A 27,935-nucleotide genomic window follows, 5' to 3' on the forward strand; every position below is an offset into this window, starting at 1 on the left:
AAGACAAAAGCTCTGGGAAACAAAATATAGATATGACAAGAAGTGCTCAAATGGATAAGTAGTGCAGCACATGCTGCTGAGAACATATAAAAGGAATTGGAGCCTTTTTTTGGTACTGCCGTTACAATCGCAGGACTGTTATTTAATGGTGCCACTGATCTGTCTGTTGTGAGATATTACACAACACACAGTTTGTATCAAGACAAAATCCCAAGAAACTTTGAACAAACAAATTCAGGAGGACAAGAAAAATTCAAGGTACTGTTAGATTGATTATCCTCAATCTTTGTAGGTATTCCAACAAATCTTATGCTGTCTGTGACAGACTTTTTTCTACTAAAATGGGTTACAAATGCTAGTGAATATAACAAATGTTATGCTACTATGTTTATTTTTGTCTTCCTTTAAAAAACTTTCTTATTTTAACTAGTCTGTATTGTGCTGAGTCTTTGTCTCCACTTGATTAATGTAACTTCAGGACAGTATTTATTAACTAATTTTCTGATCTGATCTGAAGGCACTTTAAAAAACCTCACCCACCCCCAATCCCAAATGCCAAAACTAAAACCAAACCCTAGCACTTAAATCAAGACTGGTGGACAGCCTCCAGTAATGAGGATGAAGGAAAGGACATTAGGCAAGCTGAATTAAACAGTCTGAGCTCTTTTCCTTTTTAGAAGTGAGCTAAATTTAACGGGCCAAGAGTTATTTTGGTGCCTTTAACTGATAAGTTCAATGAAACATAGGCAACTTGCAGCACTTTTCAGTGTGTAGAGGAATTTCAGGATTCCAGGAATGGCAGGATGTAACCTTCACTTCACCTGGAAATATAAGCAATTCTTGGGGCAGTTGATAGGCTTCCTAATGAAAAATGGGAGGCAGCCAAAATGCGGAGCCAAGCTCGCACCAGAAATAGATCTGCCAGAGGCTTGTTTTGCACTGTCTAGAATGGCATATCACAAATTGTGCGAACTGAAATACCGGGCTGGGTCCAGCATTGCACAAGCAGGATCACTCCTGACTATTTTCCTTTTTAAGTATCATGAAAGCTTCTAAATAAATGTCGTGTTAAAGTTTCAGCCGCTCAATATGTTGTTTTCAAGTAGGAGAGGGGAAGGGCTGAGCACAGAGAGGACCAGGGTGCAGGTGGTGGTGGGGAGGCAGGGGTTTAGCTGGCTTATTCTTGTTACTTCACAAGATGTGTGCTTTTGGGAAAGTGTAATGAAGTATAGTCTGGTTTGCACGCCACTTACTAAATGATTAATTGTGATTATGTTTAATTATAGAATCAGATCTATTGTCTTCTCTGTCTGGCCGGAGATAGGGAGTTTGGAGGGTGGGGTGTAAGCAAAAGCCATCAGGGCCTTGCTGAGTGGGAGTAAAGAGCCAGAAGTCTGTGGGAGCACAGCCTGGATTTCTGAGCCCAGCTTGTTTTTGCAAAGGCTTAGCTGTATTGGAGGGGTAATCATTTAAAAGCAGGTGATGCAGGATGTGTTGTGACAGTCCTGCTCTCTTTTCAGGGTTGAGCCATGCTCTAAGCAGTTGAAGTTGTTCTTTTCCAAACATAGTGTAAGCAATGTTCAAAACAAGATTTTTAATGGAAGCTTATCATCAGACAATCTTGTTTCAGATAGCTCTACTGCTACTACTTCAACCTTTTTCCAGTGATCATGCTTTTCCCTTCCTCCGTCATTACAGCTATTGTACATCAACAAAATCTTACTTGTTCACCTAAAGCTGAGGATGTGATTTTTCCCATCCAGAAGATGCAGAAGGGTGTTTTGGTAGGCTGTAATTCCAGCCTCTGAACCTGGTCAGTACTGGACGCCAGGCACCCAGCTGAACTCAGCTGGAGAGGTGGGATGCATGTCCATGTCCTCCCCTGGCCATGCTGCCCCAAGGCTTTGCAGTCTGCACCAGCTGCCTGGCTGTCCAGCAGTATGGTTGGAGCTGCTCTGTTTCTGTAGCTGTTTGTGACTGCCATGCAGTTAGCAATGTACACCAGTGATTAGTGTCAGGTGTTTGTAATGTTACCAGTGGCTAACACATCTGCTGATCGTGTTAGAATCACTGTATTCCAACCAATTCTGCACCAAATGTTTCTGTAAATGTTCAAGTCTTTGTTTGGGAAGCCACTGTGGGAAAGGCTGAGTGCATGCCTTTGTGGAACTACCTATGGACCGTGTTAGCATTGCATGAATTATTCAGACACTTGTGAACAATTACTTAGGAACCACTTCTGCCTTCCTGGGAGGGGAAAAAGCACCAAGCACACTGAGGGTCCTTGAAGACATCCTGTCCTGATGTCCTGGGTGCTATTGAGTATGTGTCCCTTAGGTTTAGACCATACTGGGAGCCACAGGTGTGCACTGGGGTATTTCCCATTTGGTCACTGAGCAGTTTTTGGTGTTTTGGTGAAGTTGCCATTCGTCATTAGATGAAAGTGTTGGAGGGAGAGGCTTTCAGCTGTGGGCTTGTGTTGTGCAGGCAAATGCAGACAGCCCCCTCCAGCTCTTCTTTCTTTAAAAAGTTAGATAAAAGCTGTTTTTGAAGCTAAGCATATGTTCTGTTTGGAGTTTATATATAACTTTTTACCTGTTCTCAGGAAAGCATAACAGCAAATGAAGCAGTGATCAATTCTCCACTGCTTCTGTGTGCCCTGTGCCGGTGATGTGAAGTCCTTTTTATGGTCTGAAAGAGAAACACACCCTGAGGCTTTGGAGAAGCTGTTATAAATGACATAGATAGAAATGGGGGGCATTACAGGAAAACTCAACACTTGAAATAAAACTTAAATGCCCATTACATCCCTCTAAGCATCTTAGAGCACAGCATGGCAGCAAGTTGGAAAGCCACTGGTGCAGGGAAAGTCTCAGAGCACAGTTGCATCCTTTAAATGCTGGCCTAAAAACAACATGAAGATCTCTCAGCTTGGAAGTGCCTCTGTCACACAGAGGTTCTTTTTTAGTTTTGGGAGTGTTGACTCATGTTTTTTTGAATGCCTCTGTGTGTCATATATATTTGTTGGTCCTTGAGCATTCAAACACAGTGGAACAAATTGAAATAAATAGCAATGTGTAGGCATGCATGCTGTCCTTGGCTGCAGAGGATTGATGTGCAATCCTTAAATCACTGGGCTAGTCTGCAATAAATGGAAGCACATAATAGATAGAATTAAATTAATTATTTTTTTCCCTGCCGTGTTTGAAATGTTGCAGTGTACAGGGTATTTATTGATCTGCTCAGTGTAAATGTCCTAAGTGCATTTGATCACTTAACAATGCTGTTAGTTTGTCACAGTGCTTCCAGGGAACCAGTGCACCCAATCTACAGGTTTGATTCTCTCCCCTGGCTTTTCAATTACTTGGACAGGTATTCCTTAAGTCGCTTAGTAAAGATCTGTAATTGCTATGTAACATCTCTTAGCAGCCATCCAAGGGCATTCTTCTCCAAATACCAGCTCTGTGAAAGTACTTTGTTGGCAGAAGTGTATATAGAAATTCCTACAACAGGATTGCACCCTTTGAATTAACAAATTAAGAGCAAATGTTTTTTGTACTCACCCAGCAATTCATTCCTAAAACACAATAAAAGGCTAACCCCTGATGAAAGGGTAATAGACTACAAAGCCTGTTGAAAATTATGAGTGTTGAGTAATTTCTGTACATGGAACTGTATAAATACTAAGCATCAGGGAAATACACTCTAAGAATTAACTCCAGTTAATGGCTGTTCACTAATACAGACTTGTAAGTTAAAACAGCATTTCAGGTATTCATGTGCTGTATGTACAGAGAGAGAAAGTCCTAAAATAAAATAGGGACAGGAGTAGCCTTTTTGCTTCGGGCAATGGAAGGAAATAATGTATGTGATGTGACATAGCAGATAACCTTGTAATCTTGATTGGTGGGAGTACTTTCAGAAAAAAAAAAAGGTGTTTGGCAAAACACTGTCAGAATCAATACCACTTTGAATGATTGTGTGTCTTGCTACAATGCCTTGCTAGTTACATGAATACATGGATATATATCTAAGTGTTTATTCCAGGAACTTGATGTAAGGCAATTAGAGCTAATAAAGGATCAAAATGTAGCTGCTTTTCACTTGCAGTAACAAATGGTAGTCTGTGAGATCAAATGGGCAGGGGAGTCAATCATCCTTACCCTATCGGCCTCTGCCTCCTGCCAAACAAAAATCTGGCTTAAGTAAGTTCTGCTTAGTGAGTCAGGATATCTAAAATCAAGGCAAAATGTTCAGTGTATGTCACAGTTACTAGCTACTCAACAAAAATAGGAAGTGGTTTGCTAGGAGGTTCAGCACCTGCTTTGGACATAGTAATTAAAATTATACTTGAGACAGTCCCCTTACATGCTTCATCTCCTCTGGAGTCAGAGACTTGCCAGTGCCCCTTGGTAACAGTCAGATCTATGGAGGGGAATTTGCCAGGGCTGGGCTTTTTCTTTTGGAACAGCTTGTTGGCTCTGTGGAATCCAGCTGAGCCACAGGACATTCTTCCATGTGGATTTAAATTCTGCTGCTGAAAAAATCATTGTGCCTTCAGTTCAACAAGTTAATTTTACCTGGTGTGTTGAAGTCCAGCTTATGATTGCCCTGCATTCAGTAAAGACAGGAATATGTCCAGAACACTAGACAGTGTCTGCAGACACAATTTATTTTTTATTAAAATGCTTGTTACAGCACAAAGTAAAGAACCCTCTAATAAAACTTGCTGGTAAGTTTCATACTTATCATAGTTACTCTGTATAAAAAGTAATATGGAAAGGTTTTTGTTAGCTGCTGGAGTTTATTTTCAGAAAAAAATGTGAACACTCCCAACTGAAATTCTCTTTAAGAAATTGGAAGCTACAGAGAGCTGAGCTGATGAAACAGTTGTTCATCATTCCAAAACCCTGCACCCTTGCTTAATTCTAATAATAGTTATCTATAATCTGCTCTGTGCTTGTGCTTTTCTTTTTCCTTTAATATAAGAGTTTAACAACTTCTGAATTTGAAGACTTTTAAAGCAAAATATTTCTGCTAATGAAATAACCCATTAATGATGTCACAAGTTTTAGAAATTATTTCCAAAAATATACTGTCCTTTGATAATTAAGAAGGAAAATTATCTATCCTTCAGGAATTAAATTTAAAAAAAAAGGCTGAAGTCATTGATGCATGAATATGTTTATCACTGAAGATCGAAAAAGTAATCTGTTCATTGGGCATCTGTCATCAATATGTTTGTAAGTGCACAAGCCTTATTCCATCCCTATCAGCTGCTGAATGGAGCAATACCTTTTCCATTGTGCTGATGGATGTGGATGCATCTTCTCAGCTCTGACCTCAAACTGAGCAGTAATGCTGCAACGTAGTTCTGACATGTATTTCCTGGACAGGTCGTTGTACTTGACTGCACATCTTACACTGAAATGGGTCTCAATATGTAATAAAATTGCCTCAACAATAAATAATACATTCTCATTTCAAAACAAATACCTTTGAAAATAAAGTAAAATAATGACATAGTGAATTAGAAAAATGGCCAGCTGGAGCAGGCTGCACAGCAGTGACTCAAGATGGTTATTAACCTGTACTGTTTTATCTCCTCTTTCCAGCTTTCAGGGTCTGATCATTTTAATCTCCTCTTTCACTTTCCAGGCTCTGATTATTCTCCATTATCTCTGTGTCTTGCTGCTACAACTATCAGAGATAGGTTTTATCATAATTAATTTATAAAAATTAAATCTTACAGGGGAAAAGGTCTGAAGGGATGAGGCCTTTGAAATGGGTATATGGCAACTTTCTCCTGTCAGCAAAGGTTACACGTATCAGTGGTGCGCGTTATACCCTGCTTCAGAGGCATGATAAACACTGGGGTTTGATCTAAGGAACTGCAGGTGGATGTGACCATGCTATGGTGGACAAAAATTGAGATGAGGATCTTCTGTGTGTTACAGGTCTAAAGAACACAGCGTTATTCTCAGTCTGCTTTCTGTGTTAAGTGGCTGATGCTAATTAGAAAGGTCAAACATTTCCTGTAAAAACAAAGGTTTGAGTCAGATTTCTGGCAGAGAGAAGAAGGGTCAAAGTGCCTTATTGTAGACCTTCCTTTTTTTTAAATGTAATGATGCACAGTACTTTACTCCCTCCTTTTCTAAAAGAAAAACATTGCCTGTAACAGCACTTGAACTTGGTTGCCTTTTTTTTTTTTTTTGTTTTTTTTTAATCTAATAAATTTGAATTTTGAGGTTTTTTCTCTTACCTCTGTCTGAGGTCCCACCTTAAATGTCACCAGAGTCTGGCTGATACTTTTCATTGGGTGGTGGGCATACCTGCAAATGGGTTCAAGGAATAAGCTAAGATGCTGGGGGTGTTTGTGTCTTGGCTACTGGATTGTGATTGCCATTCAGCTTGAAATTGAGGAGTTCTCTGCTTTCCTGTGGTTTTTTTTCCATTTAATATTATGATAAATGCACAGAAAATGCAAATATTTTGGTGTGAGCATAATAACTTCATAAACATTCAGTGATTCTTCAGAACTATTAGTTTTAGGAGAGAAGGGTCTGGTGTTTGCAGCCTCTGTTGAGGAATATTCTTTGCCCATTCTGACATGGCTGGGAAGGGAGCATGCTACATTGTTAAAGTGAAATATTTTTTCCTTTCTTTTTCAAACACCTACTACAATATGTAAGACATAGACAGTTGTGATATTGCTTTAGTCCTTTTCACTTTTGGAGGAGTGGCAAGAATGAAATTCCAGTATGAATGTTTCTCAAGGACATAAGGGATTAATATGTCTTAAAATAGACACCATTAACTTAGAAATGTATTTTCCGCATTTGAATAAGAAAAGATAGGGAGGAAATGGTATTTTCTTTGTTCCCTCAGCCGGTTTTGTGAATTTCGAGAGAGCCTGTTTACAAGGCAGTTAAATTCTGTAGAATCTCAAGAACTGTTGCGGTTTTATGTGCCTAAGTAGGCATGCATGCTGCCATTTTACAGGATTATTTTAGATTCTGGTGATTGCATGGCACCACAAACTCCTTTTTGCCAGTAGGACCATGAGGCAACCAGGAGTGAGACTTGGGGGGCACACACTGTCTTCAGGAGGGTGCTGGTGAAAGTGGGGCCTGTTTCAACCACGTGCTTTATGGGATAGGGATCTTTGTGAATTGTCCCCTTCTTTTCCCGAGTCTCCAGCAGCACAGTTTTTCTTCTTTTAGTTCAGTGTGCTGCCGGTTTGGTTACTAACTCAGATATTTGCTGCCAAGGTGGTCGGAAGGGCTGAAGTCACCAGCTCTGGCTGAGTATCGCAGCTCTGAGCGCACGCAGAGCTCCCTCCCGCTGCCCGGCGGTGACGCCAGCGTTGGAGAGGAGCGAGCATGGCACATTGTTTCTCCTGTGGGCCTGGTTATTTATTTCTGCATTCCCATTCATAATAGCATAATAACAGACTTGAGACAATAAGATAATTACTTCGCTTCTTGGGTGGTTAAAATTAACTGCGCTCATTGCGTATTTATTCAGGGAAAAAATACAAGTTGTTTAGTGATTGCCCAGAAATTCATTATCTGCATAATGTTCTGTTTCTAAATGTGTATTGCATGACCATTCATCTATGCCAAGAGCAAGCATGCAGCACTATCTGATGTAATTAGTTTTCCCCTTACATGCCAGGGAGAACATCTGGGCTAATTGCGTGTTGTTGACAAAAGTTGCCGTTCTAATGGGGGTCCCTGTTTGTGCACACACATGCTCATTATAGGTACAAACATGCTCATGATTTCAGTTTATCCTCAAGCAAACTGGTAGCTCTTACTGACGAGATACTCCTGGTGATTTAGGACTGGGGTCACACCATGTCTCTGAACAGCTTTAGCAACTGTTAGCAGGAGTAAAATGCTCTCAGTTTAAACAGAAAACAAACAAACCTGTAATACTTCTGCTTCTGTTTTCTTTTTCCAGCCTCCACTGGTCCAGGCAATTTTCAGTGGTGATCCAGAAGAGATACGGATGTTGATCTACAAAACTGAGGATGTCAACGCCTTGGTATGTGACTGGCATGTTGTGCACCATGCCTGTGGACTGTGGCAATGACAGTATTAAAAATGTCCTCAGTAATTAACACGTAACAGAATGGAAATTACTGGAAAGTAAGAGATTTAGGGCTTTAGTGGTATCCTAAGTAGGAGTCAATGTAATTGTCTCCAGCAGATGACTTTAAATTTTCTAAGTGTATGGTAATTATTCCAAATGTGCAGGTCAGTCAGGGACATTGTTTTTTCTCTTACTGAGAAAATGAATGAAAACAGCTGAAAATTGCATATTTTTACTTTCTGTAGGGTTTCCTTTTATGAAGAGTCTTTGCAGATCAGGAGCTGTTATGCATTTGACTCGAACTAAAGCTTCACTATAATTCTCAGCTGTGACAGTAAAGAAGCAGAATCTTGGCCACAATTTGCCCACAAAGGAATTACTGTTATGCAGATTGGCTTATTCTAGCCAGAATGGTAAGCAGCTGTAAACAAGTAGTAGTTGAGTGCTTTGGCAGTGAAAAAAATGTCTCCAAGTCAACTCGGTCTTTTTTGTAGAAATTGGGGTGGGTTTTTCCCCCTTCTTTGATTTTAACTTATATGCGTACTATTAGAAACAAGTCCTGCCAGTCCTGACTACAATCTGTGGCCTCTCAAAGTGGTGAGAATATAAAGCAGAAGCAGAATGATAATTTCCAGGTGTTTCCTGAACTTTTGAATCAACCTTTCTTTTCTTCATGTCTTTCTGTGATGTAAAACCATCAGTGTATTCATTGCTAACTCCAGCAGATGGTCTGGTATGATCTTGGCATTGCAGCTTTTGCAGGTAGTGGGGTCCAACTGTCTGGTTCAGAGCTACCAAAAGGAACTAGAGAGGTAATCCTACAGGTCTGCTTGACTGGGGTCAACCCCATTTGCTGTCCAGTAGAAGGAAAGACATGCCACTGTTTTAAATCTCATCCAAGACCTTGATGTTAAGCTTTCCCCATGATTATCAGTACCTGATTGTTTTCCTGCAAGCTCCTCAAGTGCTTCCTTAAAGAATCATCTCTCTCGAGTTTCCTCCTTCTTTGTTTTTTGCTGATGATCGTAATAAACCAAAGAAAAAAACCAAACCCAGCCAAACAAAACCCCCTCATCAAGGCAGATGAACACCACAGGCCCAAAATTTCATCTGTATTTCACGCTGGATTTTCAAAATAGCGTTTTCTGTATGAGGTTATTGTGGTTTTCTCCAATGTTTTTCTATCCTTTGGCTGCAAGTGTGTTAGTGATGGTTGCTAGGGAGATGCTTTCAGCTGTCAGGTGCAAGATTAGATGAAGAACTTGTGTTTTGCAGATGAGTCCCGTAGTACTTAATAGAAAAAGTCATGGAATGGTTTTGCCCAGTATACTGCTTACAATGCTCAAAATCCACCCAAGAAGCTTTGCCTGATCAGGAGCAAAACTCAAAGCTGTTCTTTGAAGTCATTAGAAAGATACTGGTCAACACAAACTCTGAAGGTTCTGTTCTGAATAGTGACTGCAGGGAAGTGCCAATTGCTTAAAATAACACTGAAGAAAGATGAAAAGATTTTCCCCTCATTGTGCTGTGAGCTGGCAATTTGCATTGCATGCTTCTGTTTCTATTTTAAGGGTGTTTTTAATTACTTCCATGTTAGCCTTTGGTTGCTCACATGAGAGGAAACTCTGACACCGTTTGGCAGAGATTTGTCCTTTGTTGATCATTTTGGTTGGCTGTGTTAACACTGGAGTAGTTCAAATATAGGTAGGACAGGGATACAAAGTAAAAGTCTGGTTTTGCAGCAAGCTTTGGATATTTCTGAAGTTTAAAAAATCAGAGTATTTTCAGTGTCCATCAAGAGAAGTATTTGGAAGACAGAAGAAAAAGTGCACAGAGAAACAACACAAAATTAGGAATGCATGTGCAGACGTCCCAAGAGAAAATTAATCTCAGGAAAGAGTTTGGAGGAAATCAGAAGTTTAGAAGATTACTTTTTTTTTTGTCCGGTAAAATAATTAGTAAATTCCCAAGCCAAGGACTTGTTTGTTGATGCAAATGGCTACATTCTGGATACTGCTGTAATTGTGACTTCTACTTTAAACAAAGTGAAATCTGTTTGGATTACAAGTTATTATTTAATTCATTCTGCCACTGTAATTGTCACTTTGACCTCTGCAGTCCCAACCTGTGCTTTGGGGGCACCTGTGCACCCTGAGGGCATGGACTCTATTTAGCTGGCAATGAGCAATTCCCTCCCCCTGGGCACTGAATACACACTGTGTCCATGGGAAGGGTGGTCAGCATTCAGCAGCCTGTTTTCCCAGGATATTTGTGATGTCACTTGGACAATCCGGATTAGTTGCAGCTAGACATTTTCTACACTTGTTGTTTGGTTCATTCCGAAGCAGCAGGGTGATCACACTGTGTATGCAGATAGGGATCTTTTGGGGTGCTGTTTTTACTTAGGGAAGAGTGCGAGAGAATGACCCCCAGAATCTATGGACTAATCTGGATCCAGTTGTTACCCCTTCTTATTTGGGATTCATAATGCATGAGCTGTGCAGCACCTTATATCTGCAAAGTCCAGTTGTTGTGTGCGATGTTACAAACCAAAATCCTCCCTGTGAAATTTCCATTTTTATCTCAGTCTTCAGTTTAGTTTCTCTTCAAAATATCCAAATTAAAAAAAAAAAGTCATATTCCAGTATTCTTCCCCATAAGTGATGTGTTGTTCTCTCTGTTTTTATTTTTTATCCCCTAATGCTGTGTTTTCTCTTGGATAGAACCCTGTTTCTAGCTGCAGAGTGTCTGCAGAGGAACAGGCAGCAGCACCAGCAGAGATTGAAGGGCCATACATGCAGGGCCATGTATTTAGAGGTGGTTTATTATGAGATAAAGAGGGAAGGAAGGAAGGAAGTCGTTATGGAGACACATCTATGTGTGCAGTTCATGACTTTTTTCCTCATTATCCTGCTTGGAAAGGCATAGATTTACAGGACTGCCTTTGTCAGGAGGATTCAGGCTTCATCCTGGCCTTCCCACATGCACACAAGTTCTATACATTCCTGTACTATTGCCAAGCATGTTTTTGGGGGTGCTGTGAGTGCTTGAGGGTACAAATAGGCACATATTTAGGGTTGTGAGTATGAAAGGTTTTGCATGTTTGGGATAGCTGAAGTGGGTATTTAGCCTCTAGTAGAGCTGTTTAATACGCTGTTTATTTAAGCAGGAAGTGATGGAGAATTTTTTTTCTGCAGAAATAATGAACAATTCTCCCTTATGTAGCAAAATATTTACACTGATGTTTGCAATGCAAAGTAACTAGCATGACTTCTGTTTAGATAATATTTTTTTTTGGCTTAGATTTTTTTTAATACTTTATAATGAAATTTTTTGAACTGTGAAGAAGATTCTGCTGGAGAGACTGAAGGTCTGAAATATTCTGTGTTGCTTTGCACCAGTGTGGTAGTGTAGTAATGGTTACTATGATATATATATATATATATATATATCCCTGCTGGTGACTCATCTCATCAGTTTGAGGCAGTTAAGGAGGTATAGACCATTAAAGTCTCATGGCAGGGTTTGGCTGTAACTACATTATTGTCTTCAAAGGTAGCAATATCAGCCTGAAATACTTGAATTTTCTAAATCTTTTGCAATCCTGAGTGATGTGTGCTCCTATGCCTTAACACCCCCCCATCCAAAGTCAATATTGTGTTTATAAAAATGGAGGAGTTGTTTAAGTCTATTTTTTGAGTCTTACAGTGAATACCAGTGAGCATCAAAATATTTTCATTCTTTAGGATAACAGTTTCTATGGTCTCAATCTGGAATTAGTAATTAGTTTTTAAAGTTATGCTTTTCTAGCATGAAAGTCACTGTCAGCCTCATGGAAGGCAATTGTTAGGTAAGGGGAAGAAAAAAGATAATGTTTCATGTCCTGAAAGATCAAAGTGTTTGCCTCTTCTGCTTCATGAACACTTGGCAATTTAAGACTCAGTCCAGAAAAGTCTTTATTTCTGAGGCTAAACTGAAGACTGTGGCATGAGAGGTGCTGGAACGAGGATCTGGATTTTTAGATGGGAATTTCTGTTATGATGCAGAAGAAAGAGCAGAAAGCATAAGTTACACAGCTTGACTTTCACTTTCACCTGAGGTGCTCACAGTCAAACATTTTGATTTGCTCTGTGAATTACAGGCTTTAATAAAAGAATGTATGAGGAGGAGGAAATCCTTGAAGCAGCAGAGATTTTCGTGGTGCACCATCAGCTTTTGGCTCCAAACAGTTGTAAATAGCCCAAGAAATAGGTGCTCATAAGCTTTTAGCCTCTTCAGTAGTTCCTAACAGTTCTCAATATTTAATTTTTCTGAAGTCAACTTGTATCTGAAAAATTTTTAATGGCTGTGCTATTTAAATGAGGTCTATTCACATGTAACAACTGTAAATGGAGTGAATGAGCAGGAGGTTTGTTTCTGTCATTATTTTGGTTAGACTTGATCAGTGGAAGTTATGTTCATTAATGTGCTTTATTCTGCCACCCAGGCACATTTTGAAGGTGGTGGGAATCCAAAGGCTTCAGTAACTCTGTTTCTGTGGTGGACTAAACTCCTCCTGTAAACTCCAACTACTCCTGTTAGTTGCTCAGGCAGTTTGGTGACAAAGAAAGGATACATACATTGATTTTCTGCACCAGTTACACTTACATTTTAATAGTAAATAACTCTGTCCTAAGCATCGTCTGATCTGAGCAGTTGCAGTTGATATCAAAATTCAATTCCATCATCTCCTTTGACATGTAGGCTGTGTTGAGGACAAAATGTAGGCCCTTTCCTTAATGTGCTTGATAATTTTTCATGTGCTGATATGATTCATTCAGCTCACTGTTCTGCTAATCTTCATGTACCCCAGGCTCTGATCCAATAAAGCACTTAAGGACTAGTCTAACTTTAAACCTGTGAGGGCCTTATCAGTGCCAGTGTGATCACTTGAACAGTTTAAGCATGTGTTGAGTGTTTTTCTTGCTGAGGCCTTCTGTTCCTGATTGCCTAACTGTTAGATTCTTAGTTTCTTTTATCTGTATTATTAAAAAATAAGGTGTACAAATAATGTTAACCTGCAGCATCATCTTTTCTGTGGACTAATATAGGCTACTAATAAAGTTTCATAGAATCACAGAATGCTCTGGGTTGGAAGTGACATTAAAGATCATCTCATTCCAAACTCATGCCATGAAGGACACCTTTCACTGGACCAGGTTGCTCAAAGCTCCATCCAACCAGGCCCTGAACACTTCCAGGGACAGGGCATCCACAGCTTCTCTGGACAGTCCATGTCAGTACCTCAGCACCTGCACAGTAGCAGATTTATTCTCAGTATCTAATCTAAACCTGCCATCTTTCAGCTCGAAGCCGTTTCCCCTTGTCCTATCACTGCACTCCCTTGTGAAAAATCCTTCTCCAGCTCTCTTGTAGGCCCCCTTTAGGTACTGGAAAGAGAGTTTATATCATCTCAGCCTGATTTTCTGGCCATTGTTTATAGCTTATCTACTGTCTCTTGCTGACCTTTTGTTCTTCTGAGAACTGCACTTGAAGCAGGTCTGATTATTTCTCTGAATGCTTTTTGTAATCCTGTTATCATTTCTTCCTCCCACTTACTTTCCTTGCCTTGATAATGTATGTTGAGGTTTGGGATTCTTCCAAACCTTTCCTTGAAACGACAATTTTTATCCCTCTCTCTGTGTGTAGCCTGCAGTCTTTAGATCATTATTGATTTACTTTTGTGCTCCTGTTCCCAGCAGCACAGGACAAGGAGCTGGAGCTGGATCAGTGGTGGGGTGTGTGCTGGACGCCCAGCCAGCGAGTGAGGAGCTGTGGCTGTGGGGGATCACAGCTCTGAGGGGGACGCAAGGGCTGTGGTGGGACAGAGAGGCAGAAGCCTCAGTTCCTCTGTTTGGGTACCAGTGCTGTGCACAGTCTGAACAGGAACTCGGGGATGTTCCTCCAGTGAGGTGTTCGCCGCACGCTCAGCTGTGGGTGTAGTGTGTGGGTTTCTCCCTGCCAAACTCCTGAAAATGTTGCCTGTAGGGCTCTGTGTGCAAGTGAACACTGATTTGTGCCTGGTTGTGATAAATGGAGACATTTTAGGGTTTTTTCCTCTTGGAGAAATAAAGCTTAAATTCAGTTTTGTGACTGACTTGTCCTTCTCTGAAAACTTGATTTGTACTCAATGTGATAGGGCTTTATATTGATTTTAAAAACTGAAAGCTTAGAAAGCTTACAGAGTTGGTTATTCCTGTTACAGAAGAGTAAAATTTTTTGTTTCGTGTCCTTTCCTCGCTCAGTTATCAAATTTGCATCAGATTTATAGTTTAGTACAGAAAATTGCTTATAATCAACAAAGCATCGGATAGCCTTGGTTCCATAATACAGCAAATTGCTCGGTCTTGTATCGTTAGCCTTCAACTTCCAACTCCTCTGCTCCTGCCAAACTTGGCTGTGTTGCACTGACAGGTACAATGGCTATTACAAGTACTGTGGTGTACTAAAGACAGCTTCATGCATGAATAACAATAAACTAAGAAAAAATTAGAATAGTTCTATTGTTATATATGTGTTTGATCAGTCAGTATATATTTTGCCATGGGTAGCCTTAGGACAGGGAATATGAAAACTATGGAAGATCTCACATGCACTTATGTAGCCTGTAGAAGCTGTTTTGTGGTGTTAGGAATGAAGCATATGAGAGCAACTTGTGGTAGTGGTTCCTGAGTGAACACTGCTGCCTGGACACTGCTTAATATTGTTTTGATTTGCCTACCATGTGAGAAAGTGAAAGCCTGTAAGAGATCTTCCCCTCTGACCTGTGACAATCAGGGTTTTATGTAAGCAGTCTTCTGAGTGTTTCATGTGCACGCCCAATACATAAGATCAAAACCTAGCGCAGCAGAATTTGAGGATGACGTACATTATGTATGTTTAAAAAACCTTACAAACACAAAAATTAAACATAAACGGTTCTGGTGATCAGTGGCTCTGGACTTCTCAGTGCCGGGAAACAATGTTCAACATTCCCATGACAAATGCTTCTGCTGCACAGATTTGTCCACATTTATAGCATACTTTGAAGATATTCCAAAATAGCTTATGGTTGATGATCACTTGGGCATGTTGAAAGTGATATTTTTCATGACAGGCTCGGAGATCTTTTTCAGGGACAGGGTGTAAATTTTGGTAGGATTTCTCTATTGATACTGTTTGCAAGAAGTGTTGAATTTGTTGCCAGTTTAAAATATTTAATGCAATAAGTTGGATTGATAAGGTGTCTTAGGACTTATATTTGTTGTTAAGAAACCAAAACGAAATACATTTAGGACTGGAAACAGCACAATGAGCAGTATTAGCAGTTCTTGTGATTGTTGTTACCCATATTGTAATATTTAGCAGTTTCTTTTAAAGGCCTGTGCTCTGGAATCGGCTGAATAAAGCAATAAAATGAAGGGTTTTTGTGAACACTGTATTTATACCCCTTGAAATAATAATAATGATAATAAAATCTTTAAGATGGACTCCTTAATTTGGAAAATTACAGAAATCAAAAAGCCCTGGATGTATTTCGGAAGTTTTATATATATATATATATAACTTCCAAAATATATATATATAAAACTTGAGAAGTTATATATACATCTCTTAGCAATTCTTTTAAGGACAGATTTGACTAGTAATACTTTATTTATGTTTAAAGGTTAGTCAAGATGTACATGCCCATCTTGGGCTGCTGTAGATATCCAGGCTATGGTGTACAAGAACCGTTGTAAACCAAGAAGAGTTTGCATCTTGACTTTGTGTGTGGTTCCAAGTGATTCTCCTGAGCTATTCTTTTGAAGACTCTGGTGTTGTACTGTTGATGCAAATTGCATTACAAAGTCTGATATCCAGAAACATCTGGATTATGTTGCTGTGATACATCAAAGAGGAAAATGTTTCTGAAAGCGACCTAAAGATGCTGTCTTTGCTCATTTTAGCTTTGATTTCATCTACCTGTAACAGGATATCAGACTAAAGGCAATATCTCTGCAAGGTCTGGTGGAAATGAGTGATAAAAAATAGAGGATTATTGGGAGGAAGAGTGTTGTTGAGGTCTTGAATTTTGTTCTTTCACTGGCTGAGATTACATGTCTAATTACAAACAGAAATCCACACAGAAAAATAAATACAAATTCTTTGCTCTTTAACACTAATGCCTGCACTTATTGACCATGTTTTATAACTGGACAATCTGTGGTTTTGTAGGATGCTGAGAAAAGAACACCTCTTCACGTTGCATCATTCCTGGGGGATGCAGACATCATTGAACTTCTCATTTTGTCAGGTAAGGTACAGTCCCTCACTGCTGTTAACTGGTAAATCAGTTAAAACTACAAAGAATACCCAGCAAAGCATATATAAGGGAGTTTTGGGCATTGTTTATTTCTGAGTTTCACAGAGCTGGTTGCATTTCTTGCAAGCTTAGAAAATACATTTAAATTTGGTGATACAATCATAAAACACACCCTGTGACTGAGAAGAATTAATAAACAAAGCAACTAGCTTTTAACAACTTATAAAGTCTTCAAACGGACAGTATTTATGATTCAGAAACTTGCTGAAGTATATATTTGAAACGTGGCTTCATATCCTGGAGTACAATCCAAGAATTCCTGTTAAGCAAAAATTATGGAATAATAGCAAAAAAATTATTAATCAGCTTAAGTGAATTGTAAGTGCTATTTACATTAGAAGCATGTTTCTAAGAATCAGGAAGTTTATTTGGATATTAGAAACTGTGTAGTAGGAAGTATCTAAACAAAAGAAAAAAAAATAGTTTCCCAACTCTTGTAGTGACAGAAAACATGATCAAAATATGTCAGAACAAAGCATAAAGCAGTCATCTCTTAAGAAGGGAGCATAATTCATGGCAAACTCCTGGATGTGCTTGCAGACTTCAAAGGCAGTGATTTTCTAAGTGGGATAACTGTAAGTGTAAAGCTTATGGGGATTTAAGAATGTGAGACTGAAAGGAACCTTATGGTACAAACTTCTAACCCCTTGCAAGCAACCTTGCTATGCAGTTGGTTTCATGAGTTTTTAGATGGCTTCTTCAAATAAATTCCATATTTTTTTTTAAAGTTATTTCAGAATTCTCAGCCCTTTGATTACAAGGCACCTTCTAATTTCCGCCTTGAATCCTAGATTAATTCAGGCTAGAAGGTATTTCTAGAGATGACCTGATCCAGCCTCCTGCTTAAAGCACTGAATTTCAAAGTCAGATGGGGCTGTTGATGTGGCTGTACATGCAGACCACACAATCATATTTCTTTGGCTCGCCAGTCTAGCCAGACCTGGAGAAGGCAAAAAATGAGAACTCGGTTTGCTGTAGCTCTGTGTTTCCTCTGTTCATTTTGGGGGAATTCTGGGTTGCTTAATTGCTTAATGAGGGTAACTAGCTGGACATACATCATACATCAGCTCTTTCTGCTCTACCCCTGATGGCAGCAGAATGGTTGAGAAGAGCAGTGCTCTGCTGACAGGTTATGTGTGGGCAGGTATTCAATGTGCTAAATGCAAGCATGATTTTCTTCCTTGGGAGGAAGGAGTTAATAAATTTAATCTGTGTATGTGTTCTTACAGTGCGTGTTGTTTGTCACATACTGCTGTTCCATTGTGGTTTGAGGAGATTGCAGGAGCAATGTATTCTTTCAAGTTTTGCAAGCATCAGCACAGGCGATATCCTCATAAAGGTGAAACAGTTTAGCCCATTTTTCCCAAACAGCATCCAAAAATGTCCCAGTGAACACTCCTGATGAGGGAAGGAGGCTTTCTAGAGTTCTTCTGGAACACTTAGTTCTAGCACCTCACTGCCAAAATGTCGTCCATGGGTTATAGGGCTTGTCTGACCAACAGCATAAAATACATGTTGGGGAGATTTTATATATCCAAGTGAGTATGAAAAACTTGTAATGTGGACTTTTAAAAATTGAACTTTGTGTCAGTGGGACTGTGCTTGGGTTCAGTCTGCAGGAACTGTGTGGATCTTTCCCTACTAGCTCAGCATGAGTCAAAATTAATTTTGTGTTGTATATTCTATTATTCATTGTTCTTTAATATCTGAAGTATCATTACTCATGATGAGCATGAGTACTTGTATCCAAGTGCAGGTTTGGAAGTTTCTGAGCCTTGGAGGAGCAGGTTTGTGTCTTGTTATAAACACCTCTTTGTGCCTGTGATCTCTCCATGAACTAGGCTGCAAGGACAAGTGCAGCATCTTCCTTTGCTTCACCTCTTCAGTCAGCAAATGGTAGTAGTAATGAAAGTGTATCATAAAATATTAATCTGAACGTAACAGTTACATAAGCAGAAAAACTTCATTGTCTGACTTCAAATGAAATGGTGTTTTCACAGAGAGAAAGCACACAAACACTTGCTGTAGGTGTCAAGCAATATTTTCAGCATGAGTAGAAGCTAGGAGGAGTATCAACACGTTTCATTTTGTAGTGTTCAGGAGAGAAATTAAATTAAATATGCGCCTTCTGAGATTTGAGGTCTATAAACTGGTGGCAGCGCAAATAAATGTAGTGTCTAATGAATGAAATTTCTGCCCAGGTGGTTGGAGACAGACCAGGAATGGCTTTCTAGGTAGCCACTGAAATGGAGTCTGTTTGGAACTGACACAGGAGAGAGAGTGCCAGATCCCTCAGCTGGTGTGAGTCACCCTGGCCCATTAAATGTCAGAGCCAGATAGGTTTGCACCAGCTCCAAGGTCTGATCCATAATCGTATGGTTCAAACTGGGGAAGGGTGCTGAGTGGTTTTGTTTCTCCAGACTACATGAAAGCAGGGAGCTTTGAGTACTTCTTCACCTCCTTCTGTCAGAAGGGAGAAAGGAGCAAGGTAACCGTCTCACAGAAGGAATCTCTGTATGATGCCACTAGTCGTGGATGTGCAAGAACAATTGTCTGGGCAAATACAAGCTGCATTCCCATTTGGGCTGGTGCCTGACGGCATCATGTTTGACCTCAGTCGCTTACCCCTTGTTCCTCATCAAGGCTCTTGCCATCTTGGCAATTTTACCTTGCTTTACTATTTCAGAAGGCTCTGGGCTTCTTGCCAAGAAGCTGTCCTTACATTTTGGTGGGCCTGTTGCTGTGTCTTATAGGAGAAGTTGGAAAGGTGCAAGTAAACAATGACATGAATAGGTTAAAGAGTACAGTTTTCTTCCTGAAAACTGTTGACTATCCCTAATATTGGAGATTTAGACTGTGGAATCTAGAGTTGTGGATTTGGCAGATGTGCTGGATGGAAAACTGTGCTTTGGTTATGATAAAGAGATGTTAACTTTATTCCTGAAAGACAGCATCGAGTTGTTTATTTCAGACCTCAAAAGAACAGAGACAGTTTCAGATTTATTTCCTCTTCTGGCAGAAAAATTTGAGAGTGAAAAATGGCAAAGATTACAAAACAGCCATAATAAAGGAAAGTAGAATATAGAAAGTTTCCTCCCTGTTGAGTTTATCTGTGTAACATTATACGTTATGTTGTCTACTTCAGCCTCACAAAGCAAATTCCTACAGCTAAGCCTTTCTGTCAGGCTCAGGAAGATCATGGTGGAGAAGGTGAGGCTGAGAAAAGACTCTGAAGAGCTTCTTTTTTAAAGTGGATATGGGTGGGTGCTGTGGCTATCTGAAAGGATTTTAAGTGAAATCTTTAAAGCAGCTTCTATTTTCGAGGAAGATTGTGCCATGAATGACACAATTTACACCAATTTGAGTGGTTTTCAGCCCTCTTTGTCCTCACAGACACACAGATTAATTCTTGGAGTATTGTAGGAAGTGCACTCAAATGTGGTTAAGGTACTTGGTCCAGAGTGAAGAGATAGACGCTGAATTTCTGGTTGACTTGGAGGATGTTGTTGTGGGATGGTCTTGGGAATTTAAGCTTCTGGGGTTTGTTGACAGCCCATTTTAGATGTAGTAGCATGTTCTAAAGCACTTAGTCTTTAAAATTGGATTTCTGTGTTACTCTGCTTTCAAAGGGCTCAGGGACCTTTCAGAGGTCCTCAGGGCTGTCACACAATGGGCCCCCAAGTTCTTGGAGTGTAGAGAACACCTTTGACCACTGTTCTCCCAGTGCCTCTGCTTGATCATCCTTAAAAAACCAGATATTTTCTGTCCCCAGACGAGTGCAACAGTTGTTGGTGAAGTTTTTTCACTGTTATTAACCACTGCCTGCAAAGAACTGCTGGGAACCTAGAAGCTGAATTTTGGTGGAGGAAGTGGCAGTAGAAGAGGAAATGTTTTGAAATATCTCTTCAGAAGATGTGCATCTCAGTAAATGCACAAGAGCAGGTTCTCTAACAGGCAACAGGTGAATTGTGTAGCTCCTGAAAAAAAAACAGAAATCACAAACATTCAACTGATGCATTGCATTAGACACCTAAGAGCAATTTCACTGTTTCACACAAAGAGGCACAAAGAGGTAAAGGGATGTGGAAAACAGCTGAGAAGGAAAAGGCTGATAGTGTGCTGTGTATTATTTTATTTATACTGGACTTGTTTCCCTTTTACTATGTTCTTCAGTTGTTTTCTTAGTAACTATTTCAGTTTCTCAAAAGGTGAAGGGCAGTGAAGGGCATGAATAGCTACTTATGGAGATACTTCTCTAGGTGTTCTCATCATCTTCATACTCACCAATGCTACTGGAGTTGTTAAATACTGAGGGATAACGTTGGTCATGCTTTGCTACTCTACATAATTGCCTTTCTTATTTGTAACCCTCTGCTTGTAGGAGTTAGTGAATGGGTAGAGATAAAACAAAAGAAACCTTAGTTAAGAACATAAGGCAAAAAACCCCAAGGCAAATTGAAAACCAATTTCTAAACCCAAGAAGAGGTATTTGCTGTGAATCACTAGGAATTCACGTAAGAAGTTTCCATCTCCAAGACCCCTACCAGGCCAAACAAGGATAATGGAAGGTGCCTTCAAGTCCTGTCAGCTTCCTGATGGTGAAGAAAGTTATTGCTTTATTGGTCTCTAGAGCCTCACACAGTGCAGGCAAAGGGCAGGATGCTAATGTGTCAACTGTAATGGCCTTCTCACGAAGAAAAAAGAAGGCAAAAGCTTCCTTGCTTCAACAGATTAATTCAAAAACGCTTTGAAACTGTGTCTTTTCTAAAGGGTGTTTTTCCAGAGGGCAGGTTGTACCACCAGGTACCAGGTTCTGAGGTGAGTTTGGAGGATTGCCTCTAATTGTTGCAGTAGTTATGAAAGTGGCCTTGTTTTTCTTGCAGGCCAAAAAACTGCATCCTGACTTGTGGAAATATGCAAGAACTTGTTTCTTCTCTGATTATCTAGCATGATTCCCAATAACCACTGTGATTCACAGGAAAGCATCCTAATATTCCTGCGAATCAGCTCTCAGAAAGTACTGGTGATTCAGAGAGTGGGTTTTATTAATTACAGCCTTTTGAAGGCACTAAAGTTAGGGTGCAAAATGAAGCTTAAAGCATCCCTTTGTTCATGAAGTTCAGAGGCTCACCCAGGCTGTGCTTCTCTACATTTTTTTCTGGGTGTGCTACCCTTCTCAGACTAATACTGCTACCTGCAGAGGTACAATATTTTCAGGTTAAGCCCTTTTAAAAATTAGTTTATCTAGTCCTTATCACTAGATTTCCTTCCTGAGGTATCACATTGGTGAATAGCTTTAGTATTTCTTGCAAAGAAATCTTTTTGAGCACACAAATGTGCAGGATACCTTGTTTAAAAAAAATATTTGGGGTTTCCAGTCAGGCAGAACCACTGTGGTTGTCAAATATTCTTCCTTTATCCTTTTTTCTGGCAAGCCAACCCAAATCCGTCCTCTTGCCCAGCTGCCCTTGTCAGAGCACCTGTTAGCACTGAACTGCACAGGAGGCAGATGAGTTGTGTTCTTCATCCCTGCTCTTCTGTTGTTTCATCCACAGTGAACAGTAACACCCGCAGAACCCAAGGTAGTAAGTGCCCAGTTTTGTCTCCAACCTGAGCATTTCCTAGTCCTGTTTTCTTGATCCCAGCAGGATTTGTGAAGCAGGGAAGTGGTTATTTTTTGGTGGTCTGCCTGATAGAGCTGGAAACAAGAGGTGGTTCCTCAGGCCAGTTCCTTTCATGTCTGCAGACAGCAAAGTGCTTTGAGCAAAGGGTGCTTTTCTTCCCCCCAGCTGTATCAGTTGTATCATCCAAAAAAATGCATCTACATAGACACACATGTACATGCATACATGTGTAATTCCTTCCAACAAATCTTGCTTCTTTTGTGTCCTGTAAGCAAACAAATTCCTAAAAATAGTCCTGTCTGGTTCCTTTCTTTCCAAATCCCACTTCATCTATCTGACTCTGGGAATGCATTTTCAAGGTGAGCATGGTGCCAGGAGAGTCTTGGGGAGTACTGAGAGTACCGTGTACTCAGCTCTGGTTACTGGGAAGCAGCTGGGCAGGGCTCTCAGTGTCACACCCATGGCGTGCACGTAACCTCTGCTGTTTATTTGCAGGTGCTCGTGTCAATGCCAAGGACAATATGTGGCTGACTCCTCTCCATCGAGCAGTTGCTTCAAGGAGCGAAGTGAGTAAGATTTGATGACCCTCCTTTTACAGATAACCAACGTGCTGGGGGAAGAGCAAACCCTGGAGAGCCGTGGTAGGTGGCATGGGCATGCAAAGAGGGAAGGTATTTCCTGCATGCAGGGCATTGCAGCTGGAGGCCAGCGTACATGTCACCTGTAGCTGCTCTTGAGCCTTCGTGTGCTTGATTTCCACCTTGCTTTACATTACCATAGCAAGTCACAGGGAGCAGTGAGCAGGACTCACATGGGATAGAGTCCACAGTGGTCTACAGTGCCCACACTATCTTCAGGTGGTGAAAAAAGAGAAATAAATCCCTGTGGGTGTGTGCATGCTGCGTGTGTGCCAGAAGGGAGTGCATGTGGGTCCAACATGCATTACCACATAATTTGTTTTGGTTAATTACATTTCAAGGCATCCGTTAGGTTTTCTGTTAATGCATTTGATTCATGCAGAAGGGAGGGTTTGCCCATGTTTCTTCTACTTGACAAACAGAAATATTCTGGCATCATATTGTACCTCTTCCATAGCTATCTTAAAAAGGAGCAGCAATAACTACTGGGAATGCAGCTCGGGCATTACTCTGTTTCCAACTGCACCATTATTCTTGGCTTTCCTTTGTGGACCTCCCTGTCTACTTTCACCCTCCCAATGCTTCGTTAACAGTGAGCCCAACTGCAGACAGAATTGGCAGCAGGGATGAGGGGAGGGGTTGTGAAAGAGACAGAGGGTGGCTGTCTTCCAGAGCCTGATGGACTCGAATCACCTCCGTAACAATCCAGCGCTTGCCAAGCCTGGAGGCAGGAATCCTGGGCTCGCTTCTGAACTCGGGCATTGTTCGGCTGCTGGCTGAGCTTCCCAGCTGCTGGCATCCCCTGAAACCCTCTGAAAGGAATAGCTATAGACTGTGAATGCTGTAATGAGGCAAAATACAAAAAGCCATGTTGGAAAACAAAGATCAGACTTAAACCTCAAAAAACAGCCACAGTCTTTCTGATGCGGGAATTGCAGCGTGCTTGGTTTCTGGTTTTGGATGTGTCAGAGTACATGATTTTTATCGTCAGCAACAGTCCTAGCAGGAAATGTATATCTTTCTGTGGCTTTGTGTCTCATCTTTAACTCTTTGTTAAAGCTGATGGATCAGCTGAAGCACAATGAGAAAGTGTGCTGGCAGTTCTGGTACCTCTCAGTGGGCACCCAGGAGCATTAGTGAGGCAGCAGGGGAAGGCATCAGCCTTCGATCCCTTTTCATGGTATGTTTCATAAACACATTCAGTTTTCTTCTCCTAGCATTTTATCTTCATTATTTATACTCTAATTTCTACTTTTGGTAACGATTTGGAAACAGAATTTATTATTTTTGAGGCTCTTTCAGTGCTGCTTTTTACCTTCTTACACAAGTGAACAAATGTGCAGCTTTAGTAGTGATAGCAATAGATAGCAGTAGGTGAACTCAGAGTTCCCACTGATAGAAGAAGATGAGTTAGTGGCCCAGAAGCTGACCAGTAGGAGTCAAGGTAGTTTTGGAACTTCTTGTGAGCATAGTTGTTTTAGAATGATCACCAACAAATTTCAAGTTTTATTATCAATCTTTTACTATGAAGATTTCAGAGGATTCAGAACTTATCTCCTTGAATCCTTTTATATGTTGATTAAAAGAATGGACACTTCTTTACTTATGTCTTAATGATTTTTCAGGGGCTTTAGGGATTTATATTTATTTACAAATTAGCGATCCTTACAGTATCTATGTAGGATTGTTAATGGATATATCAGCTTCTGGCCCTAAACAGATTGAAAACATTAAGAGATTTCACTGTGATAACTTGGAATAGCTAGAGACACTGACTGCTGAGGCTTACACCATAGCTGGGCACTGCATGCCTATGGAGAAACTATAATAAAAGGGTAAAACTCATGCTTTAAAAAGAATAGAATTAAAACTTTTCCATAAGGATTTTAACTTTTGATCACAAATTTGAAAGAGCAGCAGACTGCAGATGTAAACAAAAATGTGTAAATGTTTTTCTTTTAAAATCTTAAGTATTTTTAGCCTCTGATATTCAGTCCTTATTATTTACTTCTAAAAATTCTCCTTTAACTTTTTCTTTCTTTCACTAAGAGTGCATGAAGTTTCCTGCTGACTTCATGTCCCAGCTGGGTAGGTCTCCAGTGAATTACATTGAAATGACTCTTAAAATAGTAGGCCTGTAATTTAAGAAACAAAATCCTACTGAGACATCAACAGTCATATATCATTATTGGTGCTGTAAGAGATGCAGTGTCGCTCACTGAACAAACCTGTTAGAGGACAGTTTGTGAGATGGCTATAGACAGTGAAACTGCTGAGATCAGTTGAGGACAAAGACATAAAACTCCCAGTATGTATGTAGTGTTGATACAGACTGCAGGCACTCTCCTGAGCCATTCTAGATATAAAAGTACTATGTAAACATACTGTATGCATTTGTTATTCATTAATAAAATTTTGGCTGGGCTTAACAGAAAACTTTGCAGTTTATGGAAAAAGAATAAGGTTCTATGTAGGACTAGGACTCTCCCACATACCAGATTTGAGTTGTATTTATCAGACAAGGTTGTTTGAATGCTGCTGTGTCCCAGTAGTTCCTTTGTGTTTTGTTTGTTTGTGGAGGGAAAAAAGGAAGAAGAAAAGAAATGCAGTTTTGAGAAAAAAACTTGGTTTTTATCTGACTTGCTTAATTGGCAGATGCATGAGTAGAAGCAGAAATGAACTGATTATGAGTTCTCTAGCAAGAGGGGCTCTCAAGAGAGAACAGTACATTTTCTTACTGGGAAATATTTACTTTTAACCAACAAAATTAACCTTAAAAGATGTTGTTTGGTCTCAGGCTGACAGAATGGATATTGCAGTCAAGACCCTTGGCCTATGTTTAGGCCTTGGGGAGGAAAGGAATGCTCATGCTAAGCTGGGGACACCAGCATTCTCATGTTTTTGCAAAGCTAAAATTTTTTTTCACACATTCTTTATTTTCTCTTTTTTCCTGTTTATAATTAAAATATGCAGCACTTTGCTGTTATTTTGATGTGCTTTTCATGTTGGGTTTGTGTGGCAAGGGTCTGGTAGTGGGGGTATCTTCTGTGGGAAGCTGCTGGAAGCTTCTTCATGTCCAACAGAGCTCGTGCCAGGCCCGTGCTGCTGGCCAAGGCTGGGCCCATCAGTGATGGCAGTAATGGCTCAAGTGAGTTCATTTCTTCCCTGGAAGCATGGCTATGAGGTACTGATTGTTAATCAACCAAACAGGATGGGCTCTCTGCATAGGCAGCTTGGGACATCCTCACATCCACCTGGCAAGTTTTGACTGTGAGGCCTTTTGACTGCTCTCAGTGACAGCAGAGGTGGTGTGTGCCGGGGCACACAGTATTGTCCGTTTGAATGGACAGTACTGTTCTGGAAGCCTGGGAGGTGCTTTGGGTGGGTGTTGTTCTCTGTGCCTCCTGCTGGCCCTGTGCTGCGTGTGACACACCGGTTGCGTGCCGGAGCTGCCAGGGGCAGCGCCCTGCATTTCCTGGAGCTGCTGGGTGAGGGCTGTGGCCGTGCTGCCGTTGCAGGAAGCCGTGCAGGTGCTCATCAAGCACTCGGCCGACGTCAATGCCCGGGACAAGAACTGGCAGACCCCGCTGCACGTGGCAGCTGCCAACAAGGCGGTGAAGTGTGCGGAGATCCTCATCCCCCTGCTGAGCAGCGTCAACGTGTCGGACCGCGGCGGGCGCACGGCGCTGCACCACGCCGCCCTCAACGGCCACATCGAGGTGAGCGCCGCCAGCCTCGCTCGCACCGCTCGGCTCAGTTGTTGGCTCATTTAGTACTCTTGTGCTAGTCTCAGTCTAGTGCAAGTCTAGACTCAACTCTAGTACTCAGTCGAGACCCGCTGTGGCTGGGTCTAGACTGAACCCCATGTCCCTGACCCCCAGGGCTGCTGTCACTTGGCTGCATCCCATACTGTGGGATGGGTTTCCTGCCTGCAGGAACACAGCGGTGGCTGGAATGGACCTGAGTAGAGCCAGGGTATGAGTGAGGTGTGCATGCACTCCTGGAGAGATTGGCTGTGCCACCGCTTCCAGCAGCTCCGGGGTCTCCTTCCTCCTTCGGAGCTGGACTGCCTGTGAAAATAAGAATGGCAGAATGGAAAGAAGGGAAAACTGGTTGATCCATTTCTTACTGAAGAAACATGCAGCTGTCTGAGATCCAGTCACTCTGCTTTTCTAATTGGCCTTCTGGAAAATATGCTTCTGTTTTTCCCTACTTATACAAGCAAACCTTTCTAGTAGTATTATTTAACTATATGAAAAAGCTTACCCCCCCGATTTTTGCCTCCTAGGTTTTGCTAGTCTTTAGACATGGGTTTAAGGATCCTCATTTTCCCATTCCACACCTGAAGATCTAGATATGGAATAAAAACTCTTAGACTGGAACAGTAAGCTTCTGTCAGTGGAAGTTGATGAGTTGTACTGTAATTAAAAGAAGAAAGAGGAATGGTAGTTCCTGTAAAATGGTGATGGTGTTTGGCCTTTAAACACTGGACCATAGGAAAGAGACAGTAATGCCTGTGTCTGTCATAATCAAAATATTTTGGATAGAGAGTATCAGAAATAATCATTCAAATGCAGCATTTTGTGATCCCAGCTTTGCTGCAAAATTGATTTGTTATAAACCTTCAGGTGTGTGATCTTGAGGGTTGGTTTACCTGCTGTTGTTACTTCTAGATGGTGAACTTGCTCTTAGCCAAGGGGGCAAACATCAATGCTTTTGACAAAAAGGACAGAAGAGCTCTTCACTGGGCAGCGTACATGGGTAAGGCTTGGGCTGCTGCTCCTTCTTTTGAATTTCCTATTCACAAACGGATAGCATGTCTTAAAATGGACAAGAACAGACCTGGCCATGGAAAGAGAGTGTTGTAATTACCCTGAAGAGGGAAGGGTTCAGCTGATCTAAATGTCCATTTATGGGTTTGCAGTTAGGGAGATCTTAGCTGTGATTTCCTTTTTAAGGCAGTTAATTGTGGGCTTTTTGTGTTGCTTTTTCATTTTGGTCTTCTTATCCTGACTCTAAGTCAAGCCTGAACTATATTTGTGCTAGAAAAAAACCCAGGTTATATTTGTTTCAGTTTTTGCTAAAAAGTACTTTCAATGAAATTCAGGTAACTGTGATCAAAAATTTTGTTGTTTATTGCAGTTTATAAGCAGCTAGGTTATGATATTCTTAGGAAATTCACAGTAGGCACTT

General features: G+C 40.8%; 1 protein-coding gene across 13 annotated transcripts in view; it reads left to right on the forward strand.

Annotated features, from left to right (window-relative positions):
- ANKRD44 (ankyrin repeat domain 44) overlaps positions 1 to 27,935 on the forward strand; it is a 130,426-nt gene that overhangs the window by 53,432 nt on the left and 49,059 nt on the right. For all 13 annotated transcript variants that reach the window (XM_068196289.1, XM_068196282.1, XM_068196284.1 and 10 more), the window contains exons 2-6: positions 7,966 to 8,049; positions 16,333 to 16,411; positions 22,600 to 22,670; positions 26,261 to 26,461; positions 27,416 to 27,503. In XM_068196289.1, coding sequence (XP_068052390.1) covers positions 7,966 to 8,049; positions 16,333 to 16,411; positions 22,600 to 22,670; positions 26,261 to 26,461; positions 27,416 to 27,503 — 523 coding nt within the window. The remainder of the gene's footprint in view (positions 1 to 7,965; positions 8,050 to 16,332; positions 16,412 to 22,599; positions 22,671 to 26,260; positions 26,462 to 27,415; positions 27,504 to 27,935) is intronic.

This window comes from Anomalospiza imberbis, chromosome 7, assembly GCF_031753505.1.
Source record: "Anomalospiza imberbis isolate Cuckoo-Finch-1a 21T00152 chromosome 7, ASM3175350v1, whole genome shotgun sequence".
Classification (NCBI taxonomy): domain Eukaryota; kingdom Metazoa; phylum Chordata; class Aves; order Passeriformes; family Viduidae; genus Anomalospiza; species Anomalospiza imberbis.